The following is a 13,197-nucleotide window of genomic DNA, read 5'->3' on the forward strand; positions in this document are numbered from 1 at the left end:
GGCCTCTGTGACATTTGAGCAAAGGAAGACAAGACCCTGCCCTCTCTGCTTTACACACCCACTCACATGGACATAGTAACCGTGTGTGTGTGTATGTGTGTGTGAGTGTGTGTGTGTGTGTGTGTGAGTGTGTGTGTGTGTGTGTGTGTGTGTGTGTGTGTGTGTGTGTGTGTGAGAGTGTGTGTGTGTGTGTGTGTGTGTGTGTCACGATGGGTGTGCTTAATCAAACTACATCTATAAACTTCGAGCATGTCACTGTTTGCTCATGAGATTTTCTCAAGAATTGAACAATGTTTGCTTTGAATACATTGCTTTACACTTACCGATGTCCAGTGTGCACTATTTGTCATCAATCATCAATCTTTCAAAAGCACTGATCCTGTAAGTAGATACAATCTTTCCACTTTTTCTACATTTGATTCCTGTGATTCGAACACACATGAAGAGGTCTCACCACTCTTCTAACGTGAACTACTTTTAAGGTTTTTTATGAGGCTGCCCTGCAAGTTCTGGTTGTGTCTCCAAGCTTTCCAGGAAGCATCTTTTTTTTTCATGCTGTCTGGAGGTCGCTAAGCACTTCATCACACTCAACAAGGAAGCTTCAAATAACCAGGAACTGTTTCATTAACTCTTAGGAACACAAGGAAACATTTTTCCTTTATTGTTTAAACAAAAAACTTACTAGAGATTCATTTAGAATTTGAACTAGAAAACCGAGACGTTGCATTGCCAGGACAGTGTGTAGCTTTCAAAAACAGCATATTTAAGTTTTAGAAATCTTCAACAAAATTTACCTGAAGTCATACTTCATCCAATTATTACAATTTTTTATTCCTGTCATTACTTTACAGCCCTGGATATGTTAATACTGTACAAAAGTCATCATTCATCAACTACAAATCCTGTGAGGTCAGTAACAGAGGAACAAATCTCGTCCTTCAAACATGCCAGAACAGGAATGAAAACAGGTGAGGATTAATAGGAAATCTCCATACGCCTTTTTACAGTTCATGGTCCCCACCTCTAAAACACACAGAACCCAACCCACAACTCATAAATCGAAGGAAAGTTGAAAACAGTGATAAGAGCCAGGAGATAAGAGTGTGGAAGACAGTCATAGCTGACAGCCTGGCATCACAAAGGCCACTCTTTGCCCCCCGGGCCGAGGTGTCAGCTATGGTGCTGCAGGTGTTGATGTATTGCAGGGGGCTGCGTCCTAGGAAGACGATGATGGAGTCTGAGTTTTCAGCTTCTCTATCTCTGGAGGCGCAGCTCTCCTCTTAACTGTGCTGGTGTGTGTTTCTTCATCGTCTGACCCGACTATCGGTGTGTCTCCCCCGTTGGCATTGGTGGTCTGGCTGTCGGAGGAGGAGTTTGAGGATGTGGAGGACATGCGGGACTTGGCGTCAAGACCCTCGAGGACGTTTCGAAAGAGTCCGTTACTAATGACTTCCTCGTTGTTGTTGTTTCCTTGAACTGTGAGTCAGATGAAAAACATTGTCAGGGATGCAATTTCGCTGTTAAATCATTTAAATCTCTGTGCTTCCGGCTTCCATACCTGGCAGCGGGGAGGTCAGGACTCCCTCTTCTCCTCCAGAGCTGAAGAAGACATCCAAAGCCTCCTGGTCAGAGATATCAATCAGCTCCATCTGGTCCAGTAAGTCCACATTCACCTCCATAGACGAGATGCTGCCAATGGGGGCTGCCAGAAGAGAGGAGGATAAGAAATTGTCTGCATCTTTATGTGAATGTGCATGTGTTCACAGAAATGGCCCCAGTCCAACTCACGTCTCTTGTAGTCTCTGATACAAAGGTGTGCCGAGGACAGGTAGACGTCCACATCATGCTGGAAGACCTCCTCGAAGAAACGTTGCCTCTCTCTCAGCTTGAGCTGCTGCGCTGCATCCGCATCTGGGAGCCTCTGGCCTCGCTCGGTCTCCGCTGCCAAACACAACAGGAGGACAGGACATCAGATGCCAGCTCAGGTAGAGTGTTTACACCTGATACCTGGAGTCTGGAGGCCAGAGATCATGTAAGGCTGGAGTCAATTCAAACACAACACAGACTAGTTTCTCTACTCTGGAAGTCAGTAAGATCACCTTGTGATGTGACACATATTGTAGTTTGAGATACAGTCACAGGAGTTAGAATGGGGAGAACTTGAGCTATGAGAGACATGTAAAAGGAGGTGGATTCTTCTTTTTTGGACTGTGCTGAGAATATTGAAACAAAACATAGGAGGGAGGCTTAAAAGTTACTCACATATCTCACAATTAATGTAGGTATTATTGATATTTAAACTTTAAACAATGGCATATGTTTTCATTTTCCCACAGAGCTTTTATACATGTGGATATGATTCATTCCACTGACGCACAGATGCTGATTTTATCAGAATACTAATTAAACAAATTAAACAAACTAATCAAACATCCACACTGTACCAGCGTGTTGGTTGTCTAAATCAGTCCCGACCCCAGCTCAGGTCCTTCACTAAGTTAATCTTGTTCTGAGAAACCATGCGATCTCTTTTTCCCCCATCAGCATCATTGTAATATCGCTGAGTGCAAGTCCAATGTGTGAGTGGAGGGGTGAGCTGCAGCAGAGTGTGACTGCAGGAGGAACGAGGAGAGGGGAAAATGCTGGTCTCAGTAAATACTGACAGCGACTATGACTGCCGACTATGAAATTAGACTGAAGAGGCAATGACTGATCTCTTTGCAGTCCAGACATGATCTGTGAACATAAAGAAAAAACTTATAGAAGAATTTTAGATACAAAGGAAGCAACTGAGTTAAAGGGCATTCAGTATTTTTGAGTTCAGACACCAATATGCTTTCTTGTCGAGTGTTAGCTTAGCTTAGCACAAAGCCTGGAAACAGGGGCAGTCAATTAACCTGTGCCCTGGCTGTAGCTTCATATTTATCTTACAGATACATATGAGAGGAGCATGGGTGTGGGTTTAGTTCAGACACTGGGGGGCACATTGAGCGGGAGGTCTGGGGTTTCTCTCCCTGGAAATTGGAGCATCAAACACTTCATTTACTGCATTCTGGTCAATTGTTGAGGCTTTTCTGCATCAATTTATGGTCGAAATGTCTTTACTTATGTAAAGGAAAATATGACATTAATTCATCAGGTGACAATTGAAAGTACAATAAATTATCATACAGTTAGGTTCTCAAATTCAAATGTCCCACGCTGTCAACAAACCAAAGATACCTTTTATATTTGAGCAAAGTTGACTGTGAGTCACTGTCTCACTCTGCATTTCCTCCGTAGCCATATGTTGCTCAGTCATCAGAGCAATGTTCTTGTTTGAGTTTTGAGGAGCTACTGCAACCTGCAGGCAGGAATTGAGCTAATTGGATGAGGCTTTCAAGCCATGTCTAAACTGGGAAAAATGTGAAGATTATCTGGCCTGTGTTGAGAGCAGCAGTCACAGCAGGTCTATAAATACACCTCTGGGTAAGAGGGAGAATAGAAAGACATCCAGCTCAGGAAGTTTACAATACCAGGAAAAGAAAGGATTCCAGGGATTGTCTTTTGTCTCTGACAAAAAAGGAAGAGATTCCCGTTGGCACAGTCTCTCACAATGAACTAAATTTATAACTGCTGCAGTCGGGAAAAGTCTACCATCACTGTAAGTCGAAAATAATGTGGATGTTGGCTAAAAGCATCAACAGGTTGCCTTCTTCATAGTGCTGCATCAGCGCAGTCCTTCCCCTGAGTCACGCCTGGGGACATGTCTGTGGTGACGGCAGGACACGAGCCTGTCACTGCAGCTCTGCTCTGCCCTGTTTGACAGCCTGTCTCCTGGGCACAGGGACCTCACTGGCTCTGGGATCAGACAGACAACTTTGGACGGAAGTAAGGAAGAGGACAACTCAAACCCCAGGGCTGGAGCGGCTAACAGCACCTACAGGCATACAGTATGTGGGTGTAGATGGGACATAGACAGGATTCCCCATAGACTGAAAACACAAACATCTACAGGCAGTAATATGTTGGGTTCAAATGTTTGAGCTTTTAATTGATTGGATGTCACATCTGAAAGCTTATACCATCTACATCACTGGTCTTTACCAGAGACAGAAAGCAGGTGTCACTATGAGCCTTTTGCAGGTGATGTTATTAGTGATTATGCAGTGAAGGAGTTTGACTGTGCAGTCAGTCCCTGAGTACAACTGCTCTTTCCTAGTTGCAGTGGCACTGTACTGTTACATGTTGTCCGTCATCTCCATGGCATTTTCTCTTTGTGTCGTTACTGTCTTTGTGTAGATGTCCGAGGTTGTGAGCCTGTGATGCACTGCTCATTGCACTGATACACAATCGTCTTATAGTCTTAAGGAAGGAAAGGGAGCAGCGCTGACAAAGCAAGATGTCAGTCACAATCAGGAGATGCCTGTTTGACATGTGCATTTGAATGAAAAGAGGTCCTTGTTTAATATGTCTAGCTGAGGGCATCATGTCCGACAAAACACTGCACTTTCTTACAAAAGGAGAGTAGGCAATTGTTAAATTGTGTATTTGTGCTGCATCCCTCCATGAAAATGATGCTTTTCATTACAGGCGACAGGTTTAAGCAAATTGCTTATCCCTGCGTTCTGATTGATCACATCATTGATTGTTGCTACTTAAAGGCCGAGGCCCGTGGAGAGCTAAAGGTTAGCTACAGATGCATATCCTCACATTGATTTTTCTTCCCTATCCAGTTCTTTTTCCATTGAATCACCTTCATCAATACCGCTTCCCTAGCTGCGGACGACCCCGGTGACCTCTGTGTAGTGCAACCACTCACACGGGAAAATCCTCGGTCACAAGAAAAGCACGACCACAGTGTCCACTGATGATGAGCTCACATGTCCAGTCTGCTACAGCCTGACCACAACCCAGGGTCTTAAGTTTCATGCCACAAGATGTCTGGAGGGTGTGTGGCTGCTCAGGAGAGAGGATGGAGAGATAAACAACCTGCAGGCATGAGCTTGACCTGCTGTTCTCTCTTTTGTCCTTTATTTCTCCACATCTTTATGTCTTTTTTCTCTGTCCCTCTTTCTCTTAATTTTCTGTCTCACTCAATTTTTTGTCTCACTCAATAGTTCTGTCTCTCTTTCTCTTTCTGTATTTTTTGTCCCTCCTATTTCTGTCTTTCTTTGTCTCATTTTTCTGTGTCCTTTGTGTTTTTCTGTCTTTCATTTTGTCTTTGTCACTCTTTCTACACTTTCTGTTACTCTCTTAGTCCTCAGTCTCTTCTTTCTTTCTTTCTTTCTTTCTTTCTTTCTTTCTTTCTTTCTTTTTTTTCTTCTCCTTCCTCTGAGAGCTCTGGGAGAAAAGGTCATAGATCAGGACTCAGGACCAGCTGGATATGCAGAATGACTGGAACAGACAGAAAGATAGAGACGGACAGAGCGGGCCGGATGCGTCTGCGTGCCACTCTGCCTCCCCACATAAAGACAAACCCAGATCCTCCACTCAGGGGGCAGAGAGAGAAAGGGCCCATTCATAGCTGGACAAAAGGAAAGATGTGAGGGAACAGGACTGGCCTGCACTCCTTAGACACGGTTACAAGAAAATCTTTTTTGGATGTAGCAGAGGGAGCATACACCTAAACTCAGCCTATTATTTGTTGGAGCTAATTTAGAGACTTCTCAGATGACACACGCACAGCTGCCAGCAGATATATGACAACATCATCACATGATGATACATTGATCAGTCAATGCTCTACTGTCTTCTATTTGACTATAGTTCTTTCTCTAAACTGAGCATATCTACTCTGTGTCTGTTTATGTTCTGCATGTCATGTGCCTCTCTCAACTGTCACATTTTCAAGGACAGGACCCTGAAACGCTGGTTTAGAAGCATCATCTGCACAAACAGCAGAGGCAACACATTGATCTGGAGGCTAAATGAAGGGATAGCAGGGCTTGGTGTCATCTGCAGGCTGCCATTAGCCCATCACAGTGCTAAATGAAAATGTGAGCTCACAGGCAGATTCCCCTGTGACAGGGAAGAGGGAAGGTCAGGGCAGCACAGAGCAAAGAAAACTGCTTCTCCACATGATCCAGTTGTTTTTGGTTGTCAGAGCAGCATGGTCAAGAACCCCTCCGTAAACAGTCGTTAAACAGAAACCCCAGTGGGAACCATCGCTTCCTTCTCTTCTTTGCTTATAGAACAGTTTGCCAGACTCTCAGTTTGATTTCATTCATCCAAGCTGAGACTTTTTTTTTTCTGAGAAGTGGTTTCCTTGCACAAATGGATGAGGTCATCCCTGTTTAAATGGCGCTGGCGGTGGTGCATGCTTCCATGTGTTGCCACAGCTATTTAGTTTTAAATAGCAGACTGCCAAGAAAGCATCAGGCACTGTAGTGAGAGCGGTTTGAGAAAAATGTCATGACTTTTTCCCTGTTCCCTGTGTAAACAAGACCTTCAGTATGGAGGACAAATAACGAGTGGTTCAATCATCAATAAATACTGAAAAATAAATAAACACTGAGATAATTACAGAAATGATTGAAGTGATTTACAAAGGCTAAAATGAATACAGAAATAAATAATTAAGTGCACAAATGAACCGATGTTTGTAATTAATCAGGACATAAAACTAATGAGTGTGCTCATTATATTCTTACATTATTTTACATTATTTCCATTATTTATTTATGTATTTCTATGTCTTTTTTCTAGTACTGTAACACATTTACTACATATTTCCCAATTAATTTATAAATTTATTTGATATACTTATATTGTCATATATTTATTTATGTATTTATTTATCGATTGATTGATGTACAGGTCATTTTTTGTCCCCCTCATACTTCAATACCACTCTAGCTCTCCTCTCTCTGTCTCTCAAACACACTCTTGGTTATATTGAATAGAGGACGTATGATCACCTGCTGGCATCGTGGCTCCTAGACCTGAATCTCTGAGGTAACACGTGTTTGGGCTGAGGTCGGCTGCCCTTTCCAGCCAGACACTTTGGTTTGTCAGAGGAGAGAGATTTTATTTCACATGGACAGGTTCCCAACTGCGACAAGTGAGGGGTGGGGGTGGGGAGTGGGTGGTTAAACACAGAAAAGCAGCAAGAAGAGAAAGGGAGGAAAGGTTAGGGAGGACAGAAACATTTGCAGGAAGGCCAAACATGAGGAGGAGGAGGATGTCTTAAGATATCTACAGTATGATGGGAGAGAGGTTAGCCAAAAGTGAGTCAACATGAGGAGAGGACAGAGAGAGGGAATTCTGCACAAGCTCATTAGTTAAAGGATGTCTTGTTATTTTTACTAAAAGTCTCTTCCGTACCTTCCAGCACAACATTGACCTCAGCAGCAGCAGCAGCAGCAAACTGTTAACAGTTCACAGCAGGTCATTAGTGGATCAGTGTCTAAGACTGTCTCAGTAATTAATGGTGTGTCAGCGGTCATGAAGAAGGCTGGAGTGACTGGGTGGCTACAGGTAGAAGAGTTATCCTGCTCTAAGTGCTCGAGCAGAGATGCAGCCATGAAATGCAGCACAAATTTATCTCCAACATTAAAAAAAGATGATGTTTAAGTCTTCCAGTGCTTCAACACATCCTGGTCGGCACATCCTGAAGATCTCTGTAAAGTCACTCCTGCTGTTTTATATCTTTCTGTTTTCAGTGGCTGCAGTTTAAAAAAAACATTGCATTCCCTGCTTGTATCCATTTGTCATTCTTCAAAACAGAAAATCTCTTGAACTGAAGTGGAACAGGCAGGTGGCCACGCTTGGACAATAACATCTCCATAGACTATGCAGTTGCTCTGTCTCACACTTTTATTTTTGGTTTCTCTCACTCCCTTTTTCCTTTCCAAAAGCTGCCATTTATCGGGCTCCAGTTGCAAGGACAGTGAATTATTTATGGCAGCTGTTGATGTATGTTTGTGTGTGTGTCTATCTGGTCTATGTTTCAGTGCATGCATGTGTTGCTTTCGTTTGCATATTAGATCTGGCTGTTTTCACTGGGACAAAGCAGTGTCCAGCACCATCAGCGCAGTTTGTCAGAGCAACAATGACATCAGTGTTAACCCTCTCCTTCCTTCCCTCCTGCCTGGATTACAATGGATGACTAACAATGGGACTGTTTGTAGGTCAGTGTCATGTCCTACTACCCTCCATAAGCCCACAAGCAGACTGTCATGAGTTCTGATCAACACAATAGGCTTCACCAGCTGACAAACTACTGACATTTACAAATCCTCTTATCTAGAATGACCATTTATGAACAGTAGAATAAGGTTATTAACCGTATACAACAGCCAATAAAGCCAAGATCTCTGCCGGAGCTATAGAATTACTGGCTCAGTGGTAATACAACCTAATACAGCGCTGATTCGTTGTGCTTGTTAAAAGCAAAGAGCATCTTGAGTGGTTGTCAACAGACTGACAGAGGACAGAGCATCATAGTTAAGCTCAGAAAATCCCCTCACATTTTTGAAAATCTGATAATTAAATCTGTAATCACACTCAAAAACATTGAATTATCCAGTGAAGGCTGACCGAGAATATCCCCTGTGTCTAGTGGTCACGGTTAAGGCTGAGTGAAAGAGAGAGAGAGAGAGAGAGAGAGAGAGGAGAGAGAGAGAGAGAGAGAGAAAGAGAGAGGGAAACTGTTCTTTCCCCATTAAATCTTCGCATGAGATGATGTCTCTCATTGCAGCCACTTCAAAATTCACACCGCTCCTTGTTCTTCCTGGAAAAGCTGCCCTGCCTCTCCCAGTATTTGTGAGGGCGGTTTAAAGTTATCTTCTCCTCAGCTGGGAGAACTGTAGGAATGTTTGGTTAAACTAAACACAGTCACTTCGAGCCATATTACACATCTATTTTGTCTTTTTATGCATACCTATAATTCTAACAATGGTTTTCATTTCAATATGCTTTTAAATGTGATTATTTTCTCTTAATACTGCACTTTAATGCCACATAACTTAATTTCTTCTGTATATTTGGTTATTTTCTATTTTATTCTACTTCATTAGAGGTCATTTTCCTCCTGCCTTCTAAATGGCCTCCCACAGCCACACAGGTGTTTTCACTTATTGGCTGATTAGACCTCTGCTCAGGTTGAAGCTGGTCACTAAACTACTAACTCATCAACCAATGAACAAGTCTTCAACTCAATCAGGCAAAACTGAAAACACCAGTGTTGAATTGCCTCTGTGATTGAAGGTTAAGATGAACATGGTACATCTCGCAGACACAGAGCAACATTAGTGTTCATTTTTTCATCTCTGATGATTATTATCTTGACAAGTAATTACTAGTCCCAAAAATGTCAGAAAAAAAAGCAAAATGCAATGTTACAATATCCAAGTTAACATACTCAAACTGTCTTTTTTGTCAGACCAACAACTAGTTTACTTCCACGCAACACCACAGAACACTATGATACTATATCGTATTGGTTCTTAGTCATTTGATCCACTGTAAGCTTTAACTTATCACCCTTTTTTCTTTGATTGTCAGAGGTATCCGTTTCCTCCCAGCGATATCAGCGCCAACAAACACCCAAGTATAAATAGTTGAATTTGTGTTACATGTTTTACACATTTGGGAATAGTGTTCACATGATGAATTGCTGCTGTCCTCCTGTGTAGGGCCCTGAACAGTCAGTGTATGCCTGGAGGCGTTAGCTCTGTCTATACACAGAGGATTCAGCTAGATGGATTTGTTAGAGAACTAATGAGAGGAGCCGGTCTGTGTCCCCCAGGGCTACACTGCTTAGATTATTGAATTGATGTGAACCTTATTCAGCCATCTACGCAAGGCTGTTTAGTATAATCACACACACGTATAATTAACTTAAAGTGCTGACATGCCACAAGGCATTGTTTGTAATGGAATGATGTATGTATTTGCACCATGTGAGCTTTCCTCACAATAGGAAGCAATGATCCTGTTAGTATTCCTGTTATCTCTGAAAGATCTAACAAAGTATTAACACTTTAAAATTTGCATTTCGATCATGGCTAACATCAGTGGCTTTGTTGAGAAAGAACTGTAGCCATCAGTGTTTTGTCCCCTGACACTAAAACCCACAACAGGTGCAGCATTTTTTATAGTATATTAGACAGTATTTATCAGCCACATCTCTGAACACAAAGCTGTATGACCCAAACGTGACTATTTGAGAGTGAAATCATGCTTGGCTCAACCCAACTGAAGTCAGTCTGGTCCAACAAACCAGTGGAAAATTTAACTTCACAGGTGCAGGGCCGCAGCCAGAAATGCAGAAATACTGAGGTTGTGACTAAAAAGTTACATTTTCATTTGACTGAATCAGTTCAGCATTTGCTCCACCTGATAATCAGTCTGAATTGCCAGTTGATTTTTATTTCATTATTCAGTCTGACGTTGAGTTTATGTTCTCTTGGCTTTTGTTTTGGACAGGTGGGTTGTTTTATTTTTGCTCTCCAAGCCAATCAGAAGCAAATGACATTTGCAGTAGTGGCTGCAACAGTAAAGGTGAAAGGTTTCTCCAGGCTGCACTTTAGCAAACAGTATCTCCGTATGAACAACTTGAATCCCATCTTCATCGATGTTAAACAGCCTGTACAGCTGATTGATCTCATCCTATATTTTCTTTGACATTAGCATTGTAATGGTTACCACGTTAGCATTCTGATGTTAGCATTTAGCTCAAAGCACTGGTGTGGCTTTCTATAGCTTGACAGAGCTGCTAGTATGACACAACCTCAGTGTCTTCACTATGGCCCTGCATGGGAACTCAAGCGAAGCAAATCAGGAGAATGAGAGTGTGACTGTCAAACTCATGTATTCTGAAGAGATGGAGGTAGAGGAGGTAGAAAACACCCACATGTTCTGGCTTAAACCTTCTTCGGGGCGTTCAGTTTGGTCCCACTTGTATCCATTCTATCTCAAACATTAAGCTCTAGTGATTGGATAGCAGATACATACCCTCAGAGTGTCATTAATTAAAGATACAGACAGTTCATGATATGGATTCTTACCCCTCTAATTTGCTCATTAAACAGCGTCTACCTCTTCAGTCTTATGTGGGTCATGTCCAAGGGGACTGAGCTAAGAAAACATGGAGAATAGAAACAATTTCTTTTACACCCAATAGCATGCTGACTGTAACACGCTTTCAACAGCTGGTCAGTCCTTCACTCCACAGCGCACCGATGCCCCTCTCTCTCTCAGGCACATTCCCACAAGAACCGAAACGTGACAGAATGGTCTTCGGGGGCAACGAGGCCGAGGGGAGCCAAGCAACAGGTGGGAGGCGTCTTCTCTGGACTCTCAACCCTGATCCTTTTTAGCCTCATGAAATCACACACTGATCTCACCGGGACTAATTCAATTTCAGGTCCTATCTGGGTTTGTGTGTCTGCATGGAACAAGCTGCAGACCTCACTGCAGTCAGTCGACTCTGATGAGATCTGCAGGCACAATCCCATTAGAAATAAGAGATCTTTGTCTGGAGCTGTGCGGTGGCCCCAATCCAAGCCTGCCTCAGTGTGTGTGTGTGTGTGTGTGTGTGTGTGTGTGTGGGAAGCCAGCCCTGTTCCTGTGCACACAGAGTGTGACCTATTCACTTGGTATTAGTGAACATTACTCAGGGTGATGATTCAACATTCCTGTCTGATTTTTGGCTGGCACAGCACTTGGACCAGTCACTTCAGGCAACATCAACACAACGGCAGCTATTTAACACACTGGCTGAGCTGTCACACCATAATGCTTTCACATTATGTCTCTCTCACACACACACACACATACACACAGCTTATGCCTCTGACTGATGGAGCAGTAAATAAATTAGACAGGGTCAGAAAAGCATTAAGTTGTGCTTTTTCTTCTCTCACTTTACATTAATATGACACCTTTAATAGAACATTGACACTGATTTTCATCCTGGAAAGTATTTCTGACATGTGACAAGGTGCTACATGCTGCCAAAAATAAAATTGCACACACACAAGCTTTCACTGTAACTTGTGTTTTCTGCCTTAGATGTTCAGTCTGTGTGTGTGTGTGTGTGTGTGTGTGTGTGTGTGTGTGTGTGTGTGTGTGTGTGTGTGCTCTACTTCTGACAACCAAATATGGAGAAGAATTTCCTCCTCTCTAATGTTCTGCTCCACATCTGAAAATGAAAACTGTGTCACTGGAGCAAACTTGTGTTCACATCTCAACATAACCTCCTTATCTAAAAGATTAAAGTTTAAGGCATTACTCACAGGGTAGGCGTTTGTTGTGCAGGTTGGATGATGAGGAGCTCATGTTGCTGGAGGATCGTGGGAATATATTAAATCAGTGTGTGATGGCCGGTCAGCCCTGTGAGAGTTCAGCAGAGAAGCTGCCGTTCATCTCCCACCCCCCTTTCTTCTCACTGGAAACTGCTCCGAAGTGACTGATGCCGACTGCTGCCCTGCTGCTGCTCTCCTTCCCCGCTGCCCTCTCTCCCCTCCGTGGACTCTGAGCCACTTGGATGAGGCGAGAACAAGTTTGTGGCTTTGTGGAGCCGACCAGCTGACCAATGACAGGGAGGAGGGAGGAGCTGCGGGAGAGAGCGAGGAAGGGATTGAGAATAGGGAAGGACGGATTTTATGTAACAGAGTGGAAAATACCAAGGAGAGACAGACTCATGCCTTTGTTATTTTTGTCTTCTTACACCCCCTGTTTCCCCTCACCTCCTCCCTTTCTGTCTCTTGTTCCCTCTCTCCCTTTTTTTAAACCATCTCTCTTTAACCTTCAGGGTCAATGTTGTCAAAAAATGTTACATTTCAGAGACACAATATCTGTTTTATTATTGTATTGTCATTATTATGTCTGATGTTTAATAATGTTTAATAATTATTATTATTATAATGACACAGATTTTTCTGAACAATTTAAAAGCTTTTTCAGGTCTCCCCTCCACAAAGAACATTTTGTTCCCCACACAACAATTTTATATTTTGAATCCATAGACACAAATAATATCAATCTACTTTATAACATTCTCATAATATCTAAACACAATGTTCAACTAATTGCTACAAAAGCACATTTCCTTGCCCTTGCCTGCAATTCTTATTAGTTTTGGTGAAAAGACAGAACTCTGATCAAAACTTAAATAATCTTTTTTAAAAGTATTGATTAAAACTGTTGCACACTTTGGTTAAAAAAAAAAAAATATATATATATATATATATATATATATATATATATATA

General features: G+C 42.4%; 1 protein-coding gene across 1 annotated transcript; it reads right to left on the reverse strand.

The window, feature by feature from the left end:
* Positions 1–629: 629 nt before the first annotated feature.
* LOC130162067 (dysbindin-like) lies at positions 630–12,469 on the reverse strand. Its single transcript, XM_056365528.1, has 4 exons — positions 12,222–12,469; positions 1,789–1,941; positions 1,559–1,702; positions 630–1,476 (listed from the first exon to the last, which is right to left on the reverse strand). The coding sequence occupies exons 1-4, from the start codon at positions 12,262–12,264 to the stop codon at positions 1,217–1,219; spliced, it is 600 nt and encodes a 199-aa protein (XP_056221503.1). The 5' UTR covers positions 12,265–12,469; the 3' UTR covers positions 630–1,216.
* Between the last annotated feature and the right edge of the window lie 728 nt (positions 12,470–13,197).

Source organism: Seriola aureovittata, chromosome 2 (genome assembly GCF_021018895.1).
Source record: "Seriola aureovittata isolate HTS-2021-v1 ecotype China chromosome 2, ASM2101889v1, whole genome shotgun sequence".
Lineage (NCBI taxonomy): Eukaryota > Metazoa > Chordata > Actinopteri > Carangiformes > Carangidae > Seriola > Seriola aureovittata.